This window comes from Schistocerca americana, chromosome 2, assembly GCF_021461395.2.
Source record: "Schistocerca americana isolate TAMUIC-IGC-003095 chromosome 2, iqSchAmer2.1, whole genome shotgun sequence".
In the NCBI taxonomy this organism is placed as follows: domain Eukaryota; kingdom Metazoa; phylum Arthropoda; class Insecta; order Orthoptera; family Acrididae; genus Schistocerca; species Schistocerca americana.
Genome location: NC_060120.1, coordinates 907,198,074 through 907,221,478, shown reverse-complemented (window position 1 = coordinate 907,221,478; position 23,405 = coordinate 907,198,074). Strand labels below are relative to the sequence as shown.

Below are 23,405 nucleotides of genomic sequence, written 5' to 3'. Positions count from 1 at the left end.
ACTGCTGGCTTTTCATATTCATGAAGTTATATACTTACCACAAAACTTATATAGATGGTATAGCTTATCATGTGAGTGTTTTTTTCTTTTAATTTACTAGTTGTTTTTATCTTCCTGTTTTATTGTTCAGTATCCTCACAATAAATTACTCTAGTTTGTAGTAAATAGAATATAAAAAGAGCTGAACTACTCTATATCCCATCCTCTGTATTATGTGGTAGCTTCATTCCATAAATTACTTTAGCTTATAGTAAATAGCATATAATAAGAGTTGAACAACTCTGTATCTCATCTTCAGTATTATCTAACAATATTATGAGAAGGAAAGTTGCCACACACCATATAGCGGAGATGCGCACGCGTGCATGCACGTGAGTGCGTGTGTGTGTCTATTGTTGACGAAGGCCTTAATGGCTGAAAGCTTTAATTGTGAGAGCCTTTTTGTTGTGCCTATCTGCAACTCAGCATCTTTGCTACATCGTGAGTGGCAACTTTCCTTCTCATAATACTGTTACATTCCATCCTGGATTTTCCATTGTTTGATTTTTGCCTCAGTATTATCTAATAGCTTCATTGCATCGTCTGCTTTCAAGTTCTTAGTTCTTATATGTTTTGTGTCTTTATCAATTTTTTTCAGTTGTCTTCTCCTTCGATATGCAAGCCAGAATTCTCTTGATGAAAGCTCTCAAAAACATATACCATACCCAGGAAGCAAGGAGAAGCCACCCTACAGGAACCATAATCACACACAGAGAGCATTTGATGTAATGAACGTTATGAGAAAGTAAGATGAACTATGTTTTCATTTCTGCTGTATTAAGTGTAATTGTGTTATTTTCGTGTGAATTTTAAGTATAATAATCTTTAAGAAACATAATAGAAAACTTTTTTAACGTCATGTTTCACAGGTATTAGGCAATGAAAGACTGAAACAGTAAAACTTTATCTTGTAAAATTTATTAAGATTTCTTCAATTCAGTAACTCTTTTGATATGCTGAAAATCTTTTTGCACTTCGTATTTCACATAACCGTACAGAGTTAAGTAGCTCGTGTGTGTGTGTGTGTGTGTGTGTGTGTGTGTGTGTGTCAGTCCATGTCAGTTGATAAAAAAGACTTCTCATCCACCATCTCAATTTTGAATTAAGCTTGACGTACTTGTTTTCCCTACAGAGATAAAGAATCATACAACATTTTTGCATTTTTATTGCACTCTAGTTTTCATTTTATGGCATTTCAAAGTTTGAAGATGCTGACATTTTTGATTCTGATGACAATATGAAACTTGATAAAAATGTCAAAACTTTGAAATGCCATAAAATGAAAGTGGAGGGAGATAAAATGCTGAAATTGTTTATAGTTAATTGTTTGTGTAGGGAAAACAGGTGAGCTATGTTTCATTCAAATTTGGGATGGTATGTGAGATGTTTTGGTGTGATTACATAGTATTTCCCAGCATTACGACATGATATCTTCTCGGGTATGGAGCCTGATAATGTAAACATCTTGACACAATATTTCAGTACTGGTGAGAAACTTGATGATGAAACAACTAAGTTATCTCATCATGTGCTGACATTGACATATTTTTTATTTAACAATACATGTTTTGAAACTGATGGAGTATCTATGGGGAGGCCCATTTTCCCATAGTCACCAAAGTTTTAATGGAAGACTTTGAAGATATGACTCTCAGAACTTTGTTTTTAAACCCATCTTGTTTTGGAGAGAAATTGATGATATTTTTATGGTTTGGCCTCATGGGACTGGTACTTTGAATCATTTTTTAGATCATGTTAATAGGCACTATTCTAGCATCATAGTTACAATGTAAATTGGAAAGATTAGCAAACTTCTTTTCCTTGATGTTTTGGTTCCCAGAAATGATGATGGGACTTGGGCATAGTGCAAATCAAAAACATATGCGTAATGATTGTTGTCTTCATGCGACCAGCTGTCTTCCACCATACCTATGCATGAGGGTCTTGAGGAGTTCAGTAAAGAGAGCATATGCCATTTCTGATCCAGAAAGTTTGATACTGAGATTGAACCATCTTAAAGTTATTTTTAAGCAAAATGGCCATACTGGCTAACAAATACATCATGCTCTTCAGTTCGGACCACCGGTGAAACCATTAGAGGATACTTGTAAATCTGTTGCTTTTTTACCTTTTGCTGGGAGTATATTCTCGATAATTTGAAGCATTTTAAAAAGACGTGACATCAAAAGTGTATTTATGCCACCGGCTAAGATTAGAGGCCATCTTGAATCTGTGAAAGATGATTTGGGACTGAAGGAAATTGGAGTATTTAAAATTCCTTCTCATTGTGGGATGGATTGTATTGGCCAAGCTATCCATACTACACTCCTGGAAATGGAAAAAAGAACACATTGACACCGGTGTGTCAGACCCACCATACTTGCTCCGGACACTGCGAGAGGGCTGTACAAGCAATGATCACACGCACGGCACAGCGGACACACCAGGAACCACGGTGTTGGCCGTCGAATGGCGCTAGCTGCGCAGCATTTGTGCACCGCCGCCGTCAGTGTCAGCCAGTTTGCCGTGGCATACGGAGCTCCATCGCAGTCTTTAACACTGGTAGCATGCCGCGACAGCGTGGACGTGAACCGTATGTGCAGTTGACGGACTTTGAGCGAGGGCGTATGGTGGGCATGCGGGAGGCCGGGTGGACGTACCGCCGAATTGCTCAACACGTGGGGCGTGAGGTCTCCACAGTACATCGATGTTGTCGCCAGTGGTCGGCGGAAGGTGCACGTGCCCGTCGACCTGGGACCGGACCGCACGGATGCACGCCAAGACCGTAGGATCCTACGCAGTGCCGTAGGGGACCGCACCGCCACTTCCCAGCAAATTAGGGACACTGTTGCTTCTGGGGTATCGGCGAGGACCATTCGCAACCGTCTCCATGAAGCTGGGCTACGGTCCCGCACACCGTTAGGCCGTCTTCCGCTCACGCCCCAACATCGTGCAGCCCGCCTCCAGTGGTGTCACGACAGGCGTGAATGGAGGGACGAATGGAGACGTGTCGTCTTCAGCGATGAGAGTCGCTTCTGCCTTGGTGCCAATGATGGGCGTATGCGTGTTTGGCGCCGTGCAGGTGAGCGCCACAATCAGGACTGCATACGACCGAGGCACACAGGGCCAACACCCGGCATCATGGTGTGGGGAGCGATCTCCTACACTGGCCGTACACCACTGGTGATCGTCGAGGGGACACTGAATAGTGCACGGTACATCCAAACCGTCATCGAACCCATCGTTCTACCATTCCTAGACCGGCAAGGGAACTTGCTGTTCCAACAGGACAATGCACGTCCGCATGTATCCCGTGCCGCCCAACGTGCTCTAGAAGGTGTAAGTCAACTACCCCGGCCAGCAAGATCTCCGGATCTGTCCCCCATTGAGCATGTTTGGGACTGGATGAAGCGTCGTCTCACGCGGTCTGCACGTCCAGCACGAACGCTGGTCCAACTGAGGCGCCAGGTGGAAATGGCATGGCAAGCCGTTCCACAGGACTACATCCAGCATCTCTACGATCGTCTCCATGGGAGAATAGCAGCCTGCATTGCTGCGAAAGGTGGATATACACTGCACTAGTGCCGACATTGTGCATGCTCTGTTGCCTGTGTCTATGTGCCTGTGGTTCTGTCAGTGTGATCGTGTGATGTATCTGACCCCAGGAATGTGTCAATAAAGTTTCCCCTTCCTGGGACAATGAATTCACGGTGTTCTTATTTCAATTTCCAGGAGTGTATTCAGGACCAGTATGTTAACACCATTATCACAATTTTTTGTTCCAGCCAGAGAAATTCACAGTCGCAGAGTACTGTCTTAATGAAGGACATAAGATGATGTATAATGAGACGCAAATGATCCCTCCTGCTACCTGCTATTGGCAATGTGTCCTAAAGACACCTATTGAGATTTGATTATTAGATACTATTATTAATAGAGATAAGGGTTACCCTTTAACGAAGATAAGGAATGCAATTTTATCTGATATTAAACCATAAAAGTCTGCATTTTGACCAGCAGATTCTTTTAATTAGTGTTCTTCTAGTGATATATTTTTGTTTATTTCTTCCACTGTCGCGCTCCAAGTTCACTTGCACTTGAGGGCAGCAGTGCTCTTGCTCATGCACATGCAGTAGGCTGGCCGTGGTGTATAAAGGATCTGCCAATTCTGTTGAAAACTCAGTTCCAGCGAGATTGTATATCACCAGATGATAGTGGCCAATTGGTCCATTGAAATATTGTCAAAATGATTACATTATCCTGCTGCATATGTAAGAAAGGTGTCATGAGATGGTTTGGTTCATGTGACATGGAACGGCCCTGGTAAAAAGTGATGGTCATTTACTTGACCTCTGATGACTACCACTTTTATCATGAACTAACTAATGTGTTATAAAACATACCTATTTCATGTGTCGCTTTACACATTCTGTACCTCTTCTTCCACCTGTGGTCCGCAACGTGTTCTACTACAACAATTGTTGTTAGCATTGGATACTCATGATAACACTTCACAGTGGTGATCATAAAATACAATTCCCTTATGTAACTGAGACATAAAAAGACACACTAATTGGTTCTGAAGCAATATTTTGACATTTTCTACTGGTTAAACAATAGAGTCCCAAAGGTAAAGTGTAATAAATATGTAGATAGAGCACTGTTGCTTCAGAGGCAGTATGTGATGTGGTACAGAAACTCTGTCGGAATCGACACTGAATTATATGTGTAAGCTACAATATGCAACAGACAGCTAACAAATGACAAAAAAATGTATAAATATATCCTTCTAATCTACATATGTATCTAATAACAGGCTGCACAGAGTTTATGTGACACGCCAGAGAAACTAACATTGATTTCCTTGTTTTATTTTGTGCAAGACTAGTAATTTGTATCATTTTACAGGCAGAATTTACTTTGCGATGTGACACTGGTAGCTGACAGTGTTGAAATTCATGCACACAAGATGGTTCTTGCAGCTTGTAGTCCATACTTCTATGCTATGTTTAATTCCTTTGAAGAGAGTCGACAGGAACGAATAACACTTCAAGGCGTGGATCCAGCAGCCCTTCAACTACTGGTTGATTATGTATACTGTGCTGAAGTCCATGTCACAGAGGAAAATGTGCAGGTATTATAGCAAATATTTGCTTTGTACTGTACTACATAGGCTTGAAAGATATTTCAGGCAACAGATACTAAGATTAATAATCATCCCTGCCTCCCAACAAACCACTATGGCCACACAAATGCAGATTTATGATTTTCTGTGGTGAAATTTCTGAATCAACTTTTATAACTCCGTATTTTCATACTGAGTCGTAGATGCAGTAATGACTGGTTACATAAAATGAGGAAGCAGTTGATAGGTTGCTCTGACATGCCGTAGAAAACTTCATTTTATGGATCAGTAAACCTTCACATTTCTGTGACTGGCTATTGAACAGTGTTTTGTTGAGTTTATATTTGTTCTTGGAAATAAGTCCGATAAGAGTTTTCATATAACCTTGGTACTAGTGTAGGCTAAGTTTGAAGTAGAAATTGTTGATATACTTGTAAGTACGGATTTGAAATAATGGAGCTTTATATTCTCCCTTGAAACTCATAAACCACTTGAATCCCCCACTTGAATCCCTGAGCTGCACAGATGATTTACCATTATCTTCCATATAGAATAAACAGGTCCAGGATTGGTAATTGTAAAAATAACACCCTGACAGTATTTGTATATATCTTCCAGTTTATTCTTTCCTGATGCAGTGGATGAATTCAGAATTTTTCACAAACATCGATTCCACTTTTACTGATAAATTCAAATCCAGATCTTCAACATTGCCATTCAGCATGAAGTACATCAATTGTCAGAGCCATAACTGTACCAAGCACACAGTCACAACTGTTCACTTATGTAGCATCTCAACAATGCATGCTACTTACAGTATTGTTGTAATTAATATTTCATGTAGTGTAGAGTGGAGAAAAACCATGTACAAAATTACAGTATAAATCCACTTTTACGTTCCCGGAACTAATGTTTTCCTGTTGTTTATGAGATTTTTTACCATTCCAGTCAAATTTCTTATGTCCACATTGTTAATTTGCACCTGTTTTTGCATCAACATATTTATAATTTTCCTGCGGTTTACACATTATGAAAAAATGTTCATGGGGAAAAAATGATGTTGGCATGATGTTGGACATCCAGTAGTGTTTACAAATATTCCTTGATTAAGTTTCTTGACACCAGGGCACTCTACTCAGCAGGTTTTAACTGGTAAACATATAGAAGTTGGAGCAATTTGTGCTGTATCTCCCACCACTGCCAAGCTCTACTTGGTGTGGTGGCTGATGGGAGTAACTGGTTCGTGATTTTACGGTATATTGATAATTTTTACTCTGTACTGAACAGAAACCAAAACATTGCATTGAAACAAGCGTTCAGTTCATAGTGCTGTGGAATGTGGGGGGAAAAACCACAAATTGGCATTCATAAGAAGAAGAACAACACCAAAAATGCAACAGGAGCATAATATGTAAGAAAGTGTCCACGCAACCTGCCACTGATGATGCCTTGCAGAAAATAAATGCGAAACGCGTATGGCACTGAAATTGTGTTTTATTCAGTTGCTGTCAGACGGTCCATAAGTAAAAATTATCAATATACTGTAACATTACACGCAACTGAGGAAGACAGGACTAAAAAAGTTGAAGATGGTTCGTGATTGTTCGATCATCATGACATCTTTGCCTTTACAAATGTCTGCTTGTGTCTGTGTATGTGCGGATGGATATGTGTGTGTGCGTGCGAGTGTATACCTTTCCTTTTTCCCCCCTAAGGTAAGTCTTTCCGCTCCTGGGATTGGAATGACTCCTTACCCTCTCCCTTAAAACCCACATCCTTTCGTCTTTCCCTCTCCTTCCCTCTTTCCCGATGAGGCAACAGTTTGTTGCGAAAGCTTGAATTTTGTGTGTGTATGTTTGTGTTTGTTTGTGTGTCTATCGACCTGCCAGCATTTTCGTTCGGTAAGTCACATCATCTGTGTTTTTAGATATATTTTTCCCACGTGGAATGTTTCCCTCTATTATATTCAAACCATATTTAGCGTGTTTCAGTGTTTGGCCACTTGTAGTGCTAGTTTACACTGTCATTCACTTAGCATTGCTGAAATGTTTTTACTTTAAACACAGTGCCAGTTATGTATTTTTTTCATGCTGAGCAGAACGTGTTTAGAGAATTTATTCTCGTTCTCAAGTGCAGTATTTACGTATGTATTTTTTGTTATGGTACAAAAACAAACAATGTGAGTGACAGTTTGCTTGCATTTGGTTTTCCACGTAACTGAGAAGGCACAGTACCTGATAACCTCAAAAAAAGACGACTGCAGTGCAAGAGACACAGAATAACACATATTCAAATACCACACAAAATACTTATGTACATATCTGCACTTGACAGTGAGAAAAGATTCTCGAAACACGTCGTGCTAAACATGTGCAGTAAAAACATCGATTATGACATATAAAATTGAGTCTAACGTTCCTACTTCCCAAACAGTTATCAGTTCCAGTTACATTAGCGATTTTTATTACATAATAACCCTTTATTAGATAATAAACAAGTCCCTGACAAGTCTTTTGATGCCCGTTATGTACACATATCATACATAAAATGCGAAAATGGAAGGGAGTATCCTATACGTAACTTTTACAACTTAAAACATTATTTTCTACATTTTACATTTTCCCAAAATTTTTGAAGAGTGTAAAAGTGGTGTTTCACCGTATTTATACATGACAATAGTACATTCAGCGTAAAGCATATAAACATTTTGCGTAAATAGTTTCACAAAATACAGTGTCTTCCAATGTCTCAATCTTGTGGGATGAACGTTTTAACAGCTAATATTGCACTATGTAAGTTTTCATTAAAAATAAATTAATATACCAGATGCCTCCAATAATGGTAACTCCAATCCTAAATGTCCATTGTTTTGTACAAAATACACTGTTCCAACTTAGAGTGAAGACTAGTAATTAAAACTTGGTTACATTTCAAACAAATGATTTTTGTCAGTTAATTATTTTGTATTGAGTCTGATTATTACTGTTTGTGACATTTTACAATGATTGGTGCAGGTTGAAAATTAGAAAATGGTCATATGTATATTTTTATGTAGTGAAATGTACATTTTATTTAGAAGTATACTAAAAAGATTTGTTGTGCACTACTGTTTGTAAATACATCATACACTTGATGTTGTTGATCTGAATGCACTTGTAAGCTACTTCTTAAGGCCATTAATTTAGTATCTGAATGTTGTTCTTGTATTAGAAGGAATGAAGGTAAAAACTCGCCTTATAGTTGAGGCTTTGAGTGGTTTACTGGTCCATAGGTAAGATTAAAACTTTGCGAAGTGTTTATGTGTGGTCATACTGTGTGACTGGAACAAATAGTTTCGTTGTGGTTACTGTTCTTAATGTCAGTTGGGAACATTCTCAGGGTGTGTACACTTGTGACAGCTGGGTTATTTGTGAAAAATCCAGGAATTTTTTAGAATTTTGGGAATTTTTTGTTATGTTAGCTTTCAGTTAAACTTTTGTAATTTTTACTGACAAGAACTGATACTCTAACAAAGAACTGATACTCCAACAACTGATATTCTACTTTAGCCTGCTACCACAGGGTAATACTGCAGCAATAAAACATAAATAAGATAATAACACCAGAATAAAACTTAAGTTGCAAAGAAAATGTGCCGTTTACAACAACGAAACACAGTGCACACTCGAGCATCTGCTGACAGCAAGGTGAGCCAAAGGCTTTAGGACAAAAACTGTGCAATACTTTGTAACAATGGACTGCTTTCAGTGACCGTAACATCACAACTTTTTACATTTCTAACAGGTCATGGGAAAATGTTGCAAATGATTGTTTGAGAAGAGTTACTTCCAACGTAAATTTCCTTTTACGCAAGATGTATTATGCAGCATGTGAGAAAGTGTGGTGAATTTCTTAAATCACTGAGAGTTTGACTCTCATTCAAAACTTATAACATTGAGGACCAGCCGCTCAGAAAAATTTTGTGCCCAGAAAACCAGCCATTAATGCCATTATTTAAAATTTTATGGGCCTTTGTGTTTGATGTGTTTCGAAGGGTGACGCATGCTAAAAAGGACCAAGCTTCAACATTACTTTTTCATGTTTATTTTAGTTCTTTCGTAGATTACAAGTCATACAATAACAATGTCAAAAAGTATAATTATCCTTAAAAATTAAAATAAAATAAAATAAAAATGTGAAATGAGTTCTTGAGTAATTTCACATGTAATTGGCTAGTATATGGATGAGTTGAAGTGCTCGACAGAACATGTATTCAGCCGGCTAACCCACCAAATGTTTGGTGCACAGCTTTGAAATTTACAATTGTGCTTGTCAGAAATATTTAGCTGCTGCAATTCCAGAAAAAAATAAAAACAGCAAAAAAAATTTTAAAGACCAATATTCTGTGTGATAGCTCAGCTTTTCTTACAGCTGTACTGTTTGTATATTAATTTAAAACTTTAACTTTTCATATTTGTGTGTTCATGCTACTTAACAGTGCTGTTGCTATTGGCTGATTATATCATGTGTCCTGCGCTCTAAATACCTCCTGTCATTGGGTGGCAATATCATGTGGTGAGCTGTGATTGGCTGACAAAAGCACAACGCGATCTCGATTTCAGTACTTTGGAAGCTACCATACTGTATTTGGGGAATTCATTTTTATACTTTTGGAATACAAAAATATGCAGTGTACATGTTCCTGCTCCTTGAAGATCTTCCCAGGGTCCTGTTTCCTAAAGTGCCAAGAACTTCTATACTGCTGTATGAAACCTTTACTGTTAAAAGAACTGATAAGTTTTACAGCTCTGATGGGAAGTATATTGTCATTTAACATGGAAAAAATGTACTTTCACCTGTGGTATAGTGTATTTTCACATTCGAAAAAGTGTATTTTTAACCAGGAAAAAGCCAGGAATTTGTTTTTCTTGTCTGCATATACATTCAGTTTTTCTGTATTATCACTGAAATTTAGCTATACTCAGCAACTGTATCTCTTCACAACTAATAAAGAAACTGATACTACAGTGTGCTCCACTTACTTACTCACAGCTAGTCAAACATATTGTTGAACTTTTAATACGGTCTTTATTTGTGTAGTGCAGATTCTGTTTTGCTATTAGACTGTCATTAAAACATTAAGTGAAGCAGTGTATCTCCTTGTATCTTCCTTTTATGTATTATTTTAATATTTGTAAGTGTGGTATATTATTTGAATTGTGAAGGTTGGTTGTTCCTATTAGCAAATGATTACAGGTTTTACTGCCAGCAGCAAATTTACTTCAGCTGACGTATGTGCGAGATGCTTGCTGTGACTTCTTGCAAGCTCAACTTCATCCAACCAACTGCTTGGGAATCAGAGCTTTTGCTGACCTCCATGGCTGTCTGGAGTTACTAAGCCATGCTGAAACATATATTGAGCAACACTTTCCGTAAGTTAAATAAAAAATACTATAACTTATTTTACATGGTGAGTTAGAAGTGACTTGGAAATCATCCAGGGAAAGCCGTCTGAGTTGTATATAGGGGGCTGCAAAAACATGTGATTTCCCCCCCCCTCCCCCCTTCCCACACACACACACACACACACACACACACACACAGCCCCTTTAGCAGCATCTGCAAGCGGATTCTGTTCCCCGGATATGAGCGGCTGACAGTAAGTGCAGGAGGCAGTGGGATACCATTGTATAAACCTACCCAAAAGATAGCTATGATGAAGGAAACTCTAAAGGGACTTACGTTACTGATCAGGAATTTCTGAACCCAGAATTTAACTGGTTGCAAGCCAGCCTAGAATAATACCATTCCTAGGATAGCCAGACCTCTTCAAGAGTTAGTAAGCTGAAGAACTAAAGAAGGAAACAAAGAAAAGTTAAATTAGTGTGCTTGAAGTGGGAAAATTAGTGTGCTTGAAGTGTGAGGCAATTATAATTTCTGTTCTAGCAGAGATGAAGCAGGAAGAAGGAACGGTGTTGCAGTACTAATGTTGTACATGCTAAATTAGTCTGTAAAGCAATACACACATTATGACATCTGTGACAGATATAATTATTGAATGCCAGTCGTAAATCAGCTGATGTGTTTATTATTCGAACATAATTTCCAGCTTCAAGCCATGGTGCTAGAATGTTTACATATTAACAGTCTTCTGGAGATAACTATATAAAATGGCAATGTAGTGGCTGTGGTTGACTTCAGTGCTGCGACGGTTCTTATAAAGAAAATAAACCTGGGGAAATTATTTGGTGTGACAGATCGGGATTTCTCAGGTGCAAGATATCAATTCTAGTGTGACCAACATCAGATGGTAATTACCAACATAATCTTCAAAGTTCCAAAAAGTAGACAGCTTCTTTGGATCTTACCATATAGATTCCAGATTGACAAAATATTATCCAGGCCACATTACGGAAAGCAATTCCAGTCATGCCACAGTTGTCCAGGCCAATCTGTGAAGGGTAATCATTTTCTTGCTGCAGATAAGGTGGAATCAAGTGCAAGAATAGCAGAAAACCAGTTTGGACTTAAGAGAGGGAATATGATTTGATGAAATCAAAGAAAACTTGTAGACAGAAGGAAAACCCGTGAGACTAGAATGATGATAATGCCTTAGACCAAAACTATCCAAAGTATGGAATAATAAAGTTTGCAGATTAGATCATAGAGATGAGATAGCTGTAGCCAAGAAAACTGCAGATAAAAGAAACTAGACCTTACTATAACCAGAAAGAAACTTAGAAATGGTAATAATGTAAAAAACTATAAGAGACAAAAATTTGTAGTACTAGCGACTGTACAGAAGCAAAGGAAAAGTAGTCCATTTATATAGTGGAGAAAATTGAATTGGTGCAGCATACGTTAAAGTACAATCAAACAAGAGCAGGGCTAAGATCTGAAAAGAACAAAGATGGAAATACAGGGTGTCCCACGTAACTCTGCCATATCATATGTTTCCATAGCGAAACAAAATGTGAAAAATGCAATTGGCCTGGGATCTACCTTTGTCAGGGGCTTTATACAATGGGCAGGAATGTACAAAATGTGTAAAAGTAAACCAACATCACTTTCAAAACAAAGTTACATATGTTTTTTTTCTACATAAGTGAAAACCAGAGGCACAATTAGTGACAGCACACTTGATTTCATTGTTCTAAACCTCATACCTTTTGAAATATGTAGATTTAAAAGGAGGCAATGCTGCCACAGTTTCTGCCATAATGCACAGAACAAGGATTACTGTGACTAGAAACAAAGTACTGCCCTTTTTATACCTACTTGTGTCCGGAGACGCAGTTGGAACATATCCAAGCCTGTCCAGCACGTCCTGACCTACTGCCGAGGCAGCTAACCTTGGTGAACGCGGAGCTGTGGCATCACTTAGTGGGTATCCCGGAATTACTGGAGTAGACTCCAGCGAAGAGGAAGAGTGGTGGGGGCCTACCAAGGCCACCGGTTCATCTTGCGCAACAGAGGATGACTAATGAACTGTTGAAATACACCCTGGCAGTTTGTGCAGGCACATGTCCCTGCTTGCATTTGAGAATAGTGAAAGTCATTTGCTTGTCCTCGCTCTCGTTGCATCACCTTCTGAACTATGTTTTTCTTGTTTCTTCTCTCTGTATATGTAGTATGACACCATCCTGTGAAATACAGTACTTCATACAGCCTATGAATCTTTTCAAATCTCCAGTGAATGCAGTTCTCATTATTTTCTTTTTTGCAATAACTGTAAGCCTAACCATTTTACTCTATAATATTGGATGCCTCCTTAATCACGAGGCAATTTTCTAGGATGGCCTTCAGCTGTGCGTCTGAGGTATGACTTTTGAGGTTTTTACTTACAGAGGCTCTAATGTGTATACCACAGAGATTGGTACCGACCCTGCCTAAAATCATAATAACTATTAGCACATCCCACACCATCAGGCATAAACACACATTCTTGGTAGGCTTCTCTAAATTGTGTTAACAACTGCTCCAAATTAGGTTTGTAATACCACAACTCCTCTAATACAAAACAGCTACTGATGCATTTATTTTGTTTCCATAAAATGTCCTTGCAAGTTTGTCGATTCGAGCGTCGCAACTTGCATAATGTCATTACATCGGAAACTGTGGAACTGTTTCAATTATTTAAAGTGTAAGTGTTCCAGAAGATGCAAGATTCAGAGCAGTGAAAGTAATTCTGCCATCACTGAAGTTTTTATTTCTGTAGAAAAAATGTAACTTTGTGATGAAAGTTATGTTTGTGTACATTTATGAATTGTGCATTTCTGCTCATTGTGTGAGCCCCTGACATAGGTGCATCCCTGGTCAATTGAATTTTTCACATTTTGATTCATTTTGGAAATATATGAGGTGACAAAGTTAGGTGGTACACCCTGTATAATGACAGATAATGAAGAAACATGAGAGTCACTTGAAAGAACAGATAGAAAATCAGTTTAATGATAAAGAAATCACAGATGAAAATGATAAGTGTTGTAGGAAATCTCAGAGGTTGATGAATTGGGACTCCACTATCACTGAAAATTAAATTGAATAAGCAGTGTAGGTTATCACACACCAGTGAAATTCCTAAAAAATAATAAGACTAAAAAAATTTAATGGAAAGTGAAAAACTCCTTGTTAATATAAATGTAGACTGCAAAGAAAAAGCCAAAAATTCATAGACGCTTCTGTACATATAAAAGAAATATCAGTTGTTACATGCATATCTGAAAGTACAGACACTGTTGACAACCCACAGCTGTAGGAAATATTTTCAAAATTAATTCAGCGACTGTGAACTCCTTGTCATCGGCTGTGTTAGGATAGTTCTACTACCCGGTAATGACATAAAATCTATGCCAGATCGAACTGAAACCTAGATTTCTAGCTTTATCATGGGCATTCGCTTTAACCCTTTGGCTATCCATGCATGCTATCTGGACTGACCCAAACTTTCACATGTCGCATTCTACATCCTTAAACTGTAATCCACTAAATTTATCACATAATGCTCACAATATTACTTGGATTCCCACAACAGGGAGGAATGGAGACCAGTGTTGTTACCGTCATGTGTCCATCAAGGCTTGTAATGCTTACGTGCATGTTTGAAAGAATGGAGGGTCGCGACTGCTGACAATAATTAGGAAATCCAGATTTGAGTCCCGATCCAGCAAAAATTTTCGTATGTCACTATTGGATAGTACGAAATACAGCTGATATCGAGGGATTCACAGTCAGCAGATTAATTTCACAAATTATCGGTTCACCTCTCAATCGACAAAAGAACTAGTAAAGTACTTTTTGTGACATGGGTGATATTGGAGAGGAAACTGGAAGACCTGTGTAATTTTTATAGATTTTCAAAAGAAAATTGGCAAAGGAAATTGAAAACTAACATTTTATTATGTCAAGAAAGAGGGAGTCGGCTGGAAAGATAGTTTAATCTGGAAACTGTGTAGGAAGAAGTGCACATTAATAAGTATTACTGGCAGTGAAAGAACACTTAAATAAAAAAAAGAGGCGGACAATGCTACCCCCTTTCAGTATCTTTTTCTTTGTGTGTTGAAGAAGGGAGCAATGTCTTCAAAGAGAGGGAAAGGAAATTAAAATATATTAAGAAATAGCCTATGCTAACAGATTGACAGTGGTATTGCTTTAGTGGCAGAGTCATGAAAGAATGTGAACAGAATGACAAAAATATTGCCGGTTACATTAAAAACATATAAATTAAATGTAGATTTTATCGAAACCTTTATTTGATTGAGATCAAAATGTAGAAAACAATGATCACTGTTTTCTACATTGCAGTCTGGGTCAAATAATGGTGATAACCATTTTCTACATTGCAGTCTTGGCCAAAGAAAGGTTTTGATGAAATCTACAACTTTTCAAGGTTACAGATCACTGTCTCCACGCTGACTATGTCAGGTAATTTCTATTTAAATTAAAGGTAAACACTAATAAAAACAAAATAGCTGTTAGCAGTAGGCAAGAGTAGTCGGCAAATCACTGCAAACATAGCACTCGCACTTGCACAGCTAAATAGGTTTGCTATTTAAGGTGCATCACTTCTAAAGATTACAGAAGCACTCCAGAAATTAGCCCACTGCAAATATGCATTTCAGGTTACCAAGTCTCATATCAAGCAAATAGATGAACATCAAGACAAGGAACATGTTCACTAAGCATTTTGTTGGGAGTGTGCTGGTGTATGGAAGTGAGAACTGGACAGTGAGTTTTATAAAAATATCGGCAGCCAGAAACATTAGAAATCTAAATATGAAGGGTTCACAGGAATGGAGAAAAAGTCAAAAACATCCTAAAAGAAATAAATGAAGAAGGGCAATTTCTCAGGGACATTATTACAAGAAAGACAAATTGTGATAATGTAATTTTAAGCACTGTTCTCATGCTTGCAAAAAATAATAATGAATATGTCAACATGTTTCTAACCTAGAGATAATTTGTACGTATACTGAACATGGGTCAGTAAGTATCTACACTCAATTTCTATAATTTTTTACAGCAAGAGTCTACAATTTTTATTGATACCATTTTTCAACATAGGCTCCCTCCTTTTTGATGCTTTTGCTCCACCATTGCACAAGCTATTTGATACCCTCTGCAGAAAAAAAAAGTCTTTGGTTATGCAGCTTCCTTCACTTGTTGATCAGAGCTGAATTGACGACCTCTTAATGCAACTTTAAGTGGACCAAGCAGATGGCGCAACAACATTGATAAAACATGTTTGGGGATTAAACTAAACAAAAAATTTTGTTCTTACAAGGCACGGAACCACTTTAATTTCCCCTTTGATTCATCTTGTTTCATTAGAAAAAAGCTATTTATTCCATATTATGTGCCATAAAAGTAACATTGTTATATTTTCTAACATTTCTTGATATGGTAAGTACAAATAAATACATGTAGATAAGTTTCATAGTAGAGCTGTTAATAAATGCCTGAAACACGTGATAACAAAATGGATTGAGATGGATCATACAGTATGACCAGGATATCACAGAGGTGGAAAGTTGACAGGACACTATTGTGGGTGGTGTGAGGAGCATATTGGATAATGACAGGTTTCATTTGAGAACTGACTTAATTGTTTCTCATCTTATTGAGACCAGCTAAATTCTTCTTGTTCAGTGTCCTGGGAGGGAGATTTTACTGTGAAAGTCCTGATAAATTTCATTTCTCATTTTGCCAGTTGAAAGAAACTGTGATTCCTGATTTTGTTACTTTCTTTTCATGCATATGTAACTTTACTTTTGGGTAGTAGGACATGTTTGTATCTCTTTTCAATCCTAGTTTAATTTTAGTGACCATTTTGCCATAGATGTGTCTAGTGTGTGATAATCTGCATCCTCATATGCATGCTTCAGTAGGGAAGTAAGTGTTACATTAGTAGCAGAATAGATTATCTATGCATTGTCTGCATGGATATTTGAACTATTCTAGTGGTAGTTGCCACATCAGTAGGAATAATGTTACAACACAGAGGGCTTACTCCTATACCTACGGTAAAAATTCCACTGCCTGTTTGGCATTGTGTCACTAATAGCGAATGAAATGCATGTTGTAAACTGTGTTATGCTTTGAGGTCCTAAATGCTACAGACACACCATCTACCACATGGTTCTGTAAAGTTTAATAGTTCAGGTTTGATTGGCCCTGCTTTTCATGGGTCGGAGCTACTGCACTGATTTCATGCCTATCTTGCAAGGCATGGAGGAGAACTTTTGTGCAATGAAGGTAGGAGAGAGGTTCTGGTGAAAATCGAGCTGTGAGGGAGGGTGAGTCGAGCATGTATAAGTGAAGCAGTAAGAACATTACAAATGAACAGCAGGGTTCTCGATCTGCACTCAGTTTTAATCCATATTTGTCTGCCATGGTTTTTAAAGCTGAAATACAAACATAAATTGTGTATGTTTTCTGCTATTGTGAAAATAATTTATGCTTATTGCCTTCATTTTGAAAGAGAGATAGATTGCCTAAGAAACATAATTGTTATATTTGTTTCAGTGAAGTAGTAGAGTGTGAAGAATTTCTAACTCTTTCTCCTCAGCAAGTGGCAAAACTGATTTGCAGTGACAGACTTACAGTTCCTTCAGAAGAAAAGGTTTGTCTCGGTTGTATATTCATACTATAATGAAATACTGTTTGCATGCCTAGTCAGCAATTGTTTCTTGAGTTATAGTATGTTTATGATTATGAGGTTTATATTAAGTTGAAGTTCAGCATTAAGTACTGTGGTATATGATGATGTAGATAAGAACAATTAAGTAAAGAGAAAATATTTCATGAGATTTAAAGGGTAAGAAAATGCATATGTTTCCCATAGGATTGCAGTTTTTACTTCTGTAGGTGTTTGTACACTATCTCTGTGAGACCACATGGGGAAAGAAATTACAGGATGTGGGATCAGAGTAGTGTGATGGGTAATGAATCAAAGTTTCTGGAAATATTTGTTGCATCAATCCCTTATACACTTCCTATGCTCATTGAGACACCATGCTGTTGGAACCATGCAACCAGCTTGGCACAAGGTGGTAATTCTTCTGGAGAACCTGAAATTCTTAAGGAATTACATTTTACCTGGAATAGCCAGGGAAATCTCAAACTATTCCAGTTAGTAAAATCTGAGGGAATTCTGCAGTTTTAACCTAACATTGAAATTGAATTGCATTGGTTTTTATAAATGACAAATTTTAAAATACTTTATATTTCAAAGTGTGTTAATTATATGAATATCATTCCATAGTTATTGATGTTCAGATAAACACTTGAAGTACTGCTCATGCTGCCCCCCCCCCCCCCTCTCCATTAACTAAGGTTAAACACTAATCCCTCCTCAAAACAGAATGGCTCCGTGACATTAATATTAGCCACAACAGATAGTATGTGCACTGTGATCGTAAGTTTCCATAGCAGCATGGCAGCATAATATGTACATACAGTTCTCTGTGGATGTCATTACATGATTTATTACATTGGACCAATTTTTTGATGTGTTCACATGCCATCAAAGACAGTTCTTCTAAACATTTGCACCTGTGACATAATGAAATACGGTGGAGCAAAGTGACTGCAAAATAGCTCTTGTGATGACAAAATCTTCATTTTCCTAAAATAATATAGCTTAGCCCAAACACACAATGATTACTGCACTTATCGGCACTAAAAACTGGTAATTTCTACATATTTACAACTGCTAGTGTGTGAATTGTGACAATGGCAAAGCCTAGAATTATTCTTACTACAGCCTGAATAATTATCTGATGTTTTACTGTTGAGGACCTGTAGGAGTAAATACTAAAATAATTTTGTACTCTTTCATAAAGTACAATATATATGAAGTAAAAATCTCTGGATATTGAATTGCACACCAGCTTGTTTTATTTGCCCAATTTATATAAGTGTAAGAAGTAACTCTGTGGATATCATTATGTTCTTAAACCCTTTCAAAAACCTCTGGCTACAATTATGTACATCAACTTTTATGGCATCTTAGGTGCTACCAAAGTATTTTTTTCCAAATGCAAATCTGAGGTTCACATTTGTGAATGTTCAGCCTTTTCATCGTGAACAAGTGCTGCCAACTGTTGGGCATCACTGTGAAAGTATTAGCAAGTCAGTGTAGCAGTGCATAGTAGCTCATGATTACCAGAACACATGGATGTGGTTGGTTTGCTATATTCCACTGTATAATTGAATATTGTTATTGTTATTTTGCATGGTAGTTAATGAATAATGATCATTTTGCTATTTATTGCAGTAGAGAATATTTTGTAATTAGTTATCGTAGTCCATATAAAGAAGCCTAGTGTGCAAAGTACATTTTGAAAACAGGTGCATAATTTTGTATAAACCTTGTGTCTAAAACTATTAAAAAGTCACCTAAGAACATTACCACGTAAAGAAAAATTTTCCTTCTCTAAAAAAAAATTCGGATCTGAAAGGGTTAAGATGATAAACTTATAATATACTTCCATGCTTATTGAACAAAATACAATGTAATTTATGTGATGATGCATTTAAACTATGGTATATCTTTGACAGCCACATACTGTTACACAAGAATATGAACAGTAGTATTTGAACTAATTCAGATGGGTATGGTCTTCACTGCAAACATACTCACACCACAGCAAATTCACCCTCAGCCTGATAGTTTGAACACAGCTATATCTGCGGATAGCCAGATATCGGTGTGCACATCGGAGTTCTGTAAGAAACCGAGGAACAGAGGAAGCCACAAGATGGGAGAGCCGCCTGCAGAAGAGTAATCCAAGCTAATGGAAGGCAAATGAACTGCAACATACAGACTGCGGCCAATACAACAGGCAAGGACAATCAACCTAGACAAAAGTGAGGTGCCACACGAAGCCGTCTCCATGACAATGAGACAAGGTCAAGAGCAGTAGAGAGACAAATCTGAGATGTGACCAAAAAGAATAAGTGGGTACAAGCAAGTGAGTTATCAAGCAGTCCTAGTACAGCAAAGGTGGATTCAAAAGTATCAAGTATGAGCACTGACCTGAATGGCTGTGCGTTTGGTGCCTGCCTCTATACTGGCAACACGGACCATTACTGGCTGCTGTATTCACGTGGCAAGATTGTGGCACTCTCGCTGCGTGGTCAGAGTGCACACTAACAGTTATCTAAGTCCATCTCCTCTGGTGGGCATTTGACCTCTGTGGCATCCAATACCAGAAACACCACAGTGCTGTGTTAGGCATTTTCCTGTTGGAGCCAGTATGCACAAGTCTTCCTATGACCTTTGAACAGATGCTGCCAGCCAGTTACATAGATCCTGCAGTTTAAAATTGACTGCAAACCATGATGCAACTTAATATTTTTAGTTTAACAGTTGTCAGAGATGAAAGAAGTGCTAATTTACAGAGAAAAATGTAAGGTCAACTGGGAACTGAATTCCTAGGCTTCAGAGCTATAGTCTGAAACTTATCCACTTCACAATTAAATCACTCTTATTTACTATTAGAACTAATAGGAGGAAGTGCTGAAAAGTAATGCCTCCAAATTTTTCCTGTGAGAACGCTTAGAGCTTTTTAAATAAAACAAATGTTATTAACATTCTGCATCTTTATTCTTCATGTCTACATATTTGCAGCCCTCTGCCACTGGAGGGCTCTGAATTGCAGTGTTAACATTGCTGTGTGTAATGTAACTATGTCTGTGTGTCAGAAACAGCGTGCTGTAATCTAATTTCAAATTCAGAGAGTTCATCCACATGTGGAGCACCCACTCCTTCAGCATGCAATGCCAGACCACACACGGATGCTGCAATGTCTGCAACAGTTCAACACCTTGGGTTCAGTGTTGTTGATCATCCTCCTTCAGTCCTGACTTTGACCCATCCGATTTTCCTGTGTTCCCAAAACTCAAAGAAAACATTGCAGGACTTCATTTTGATAGTGATGAAGTGGTGTAAGCAGAGGTGAGGTTATGCCTCCATCAACAAAGTCAGCCATTCTACAGCGATGGTCTTAACAAACTGGTCTCTCGTTTGGAGAAATGTGTTTGTTGCCAGGATGATTATTTTGAGAAATAAATATGTAGACATGAAGAATGAAGATGTACAATGTTAATAACATTTGTTTTATTTAGAAAGCTTTTAAGTTTTTTCACATAAGAAATTCTAAGACATTACTTTTCACCACGCCCTTGTATTTGTGTTACAAAAGTTCAGTTTGTAATGAGATTGGAAGAGCACTATGGCCTGGACCAAAAAAAAAAAAAAAAAAAAAATGGGATAGGGCAGTTTGAAAAAAGTGACTGGAAGGGACCAAGTTGTGAAGTAAGAGGGAATGGGAGACAACAGCACAGCAGTCTTGCTTGAGTATCTTGTTTCATGCTCTGAAATAGGATCCCATTCAAAATCCTCTCTACTCTTCCCTGGCACTATTGATATTCTGTTGTTTAGTGATATCTTCCATGCAGTGCTTTCTAATGTGAATGATACCCTATAGTCACATGCAAACTGCTCCTACTCACTGTCCTGCACTTACTGCTTTTTTGTGACATCTATGTTTTTTAAAAACTATATTGCAATCTCTTTCTGACTTCACATAAGAGCCATATCAGCTGCCCCACCAAAATCAAAGGCAACTGCCAAAACATGTCCTTTCATCTACATCCACACCATTAATTTGAAAATCGCACTTACCTTTGCATGTTAGAGCGTACAAGTCAGTACTTTCAAACTATCTCTTTCCTCTTTCACTCTCAAATAGTATGAAAGAAAAAAGAATGCCCAAATCCTTATGTGGAATCTCTTGATTTCTCTTATGTTGTTGCAATGGTCATTGCCCCCTGTGTGAAAAGGAGGCAACAATATATTTTGACGTTCAGAGGAAAAAGTTTGTGACTGAAATTTCGTGAAAATATTTAGCTACAGTGCAAAATGCCTTTGTTTTAATTATGGTCATCCCAACATTCTTATCACATATTGACTTTCTCTCCCCTCTTTTGTAATAAAATAAAATAAAATTAATTGCTCTTTTTCAAACTTTTTCAGGGTCATCTGACAACTGTAATAGGTAAGGATCCCTTATTGCACAACTGTGCTCCAGATAATGACAGAGAGGCATAATATAAGTAGTTTCTTACAGGGGAATCTCCACATCACACCCCCCTCAGATTTAGTGGTAAGATGGCTCAGTGAATAGCCCATTGAAAACTGAACACAGATCAAGCATGAAAAGAGGAAGAAGGTGTACTGAACTTTGAAAAAAGAAGCAAAATAGAAATAGTGTACGGTCTAAGCTCAAGAATACGTGCAACATTGAGCGAGTTTGAGTATCCATGGCATCGTGGTTATGTGATCATGGTTTTGGACTGTGATGCGGGAGTGGCGGAGACCTGTGTTCAAATCTCCCTGGTCCCCCCCCCCCCCCCCCCTCATTGACGTGTCTGTCTGCTGTTTTCATATTTGTGTATGTTGTGATGTAACATCCGTTTGCACAGTGAGGTGTAAGGAAGGGACTTTCAGACGTACGTACCTCCTATTTATTCTCCACAAGTACCACATGTTATGACTCTTGTACTCTGTTTCATAATTTGTGATTCTTGAATTCCTTAGTTGTTGTTTTCATTTCTGTGAGAGGTCTATGCTGCATCTCACCTGCTTTCACTATTCATCACGTTTACTTGTGACAGTAATATATTCGTATCAGATGATACGTATTCTATAAGCAATGTATAGTATGACAGTTGCCAAGACTACGAGAGAGAATGTCAGAGACTGGATGGGAAGTCCATAATTCTTTTTTTTGTGGGGAGGGGGGGGGCTATGGGACACGGAACACGTGAGCGATTTGAACACAGTTTGCACTCCAACACTGTGACCACACAACCATGATAGTGTGGTTCTTGCAATTCGCTTGATGCTGCACATCTTGAGCTTGGATCGTTCACTGTTTCTCTTTTGCTTTTTCTTCACAGTTTGGTACATCTTCTTCCTGTTTTCTTCTTTCCTTACTGTGCTACCTACAATTCAACTAACATCTCGAGTGCTGCCCTCCTCATATTTTGTTGCAACATATCACATAATTGTGGTCAATTTGGTGTAAAATTATTTTATGTGATCTCTTATTCTTTTAAAAATAAAAGTCCAATATATTAAAATAGTAGCTCAGGGCATTTGAATACAACCTCTCCTCCATTGTGTGAAACAAAATTCACAGTGCCAGCATAAATGTGTTAATGTTGTTGTTTTTCACCCATTTTCTTTATTCACTGTCACTTAGCCACATAGTTTTTATAATTCTGTTTCCCCCTTCTTCCCCTCCCCTCCCCTCCCCTCCCCTCCCCTCCCCTCCCTTCCCAGACCCCTTTCCCTACTTATCACCACAATTTTGGTTATTTCATACTCTTCTTTTATCACTTCCTTCCATATTGTATTCTGCCTCTTGTTTCCTCTGCCTCAATTTATTCACTTCCTTTTCTTTCTGCAGTGTGTGGTTTATTGAATATGTTGTACAATTTAGTTCATTTTCACTAGTTTAGTATGTAATTTCTTCTCTTGATCATTTACTGAGAGAGTTGGCACAGTATTCAAGGCACTGATAGTTCAAACCCCATTCCAGCCACCCACATTTAAGTTTTCTGTGGTTCTGAAGTAAATTAAAGCATTTTTTAAATAAAAAGCCACTGCCAATTTGGAGCCCAACCTCATCCAAATCTGGTTTCTGTTACATCTTCAATGACCTTGTGAATAAGGCAGTCAACTCTGATATCA

The 23,405-nt window shown here is 37.9% G+C and overlaps 1 protein-coding gene across 5 annotated transcripts in view; it reads left to right on the top strand.

Annotated features, from left to right (window-relative positions):
• LOC124595920 (ring canal kelch homolog) overlaps positions 1-23,405 on the top strand; it is a 133,758-nt gene that overhangs the window by 19,937 nt on the left and 90,416 nt on the right. For all 5 annotated transcript variants that reach the window (XM_047134831.1, XM_047134833.1, XM_047134832.1 and 2 more), the window contains 4 exons: positions 638-784; positions 4,948-5,173; positions 10,400-10,575; positions 17,168-17,264. In XM_047134831.1, the coding sequence (XP_046990787.1) occupies positions 638-784; positions 4,948-5,173; positions 10,400-10,575; positions 17,168-17,264 (646 nt within the window). The remainder of the gene's footprint in view (positions 1-637; positions 785-4,947; positions 5,174-10,399; positions 10,576-17,167; positions 17,265-23,405) is intronic.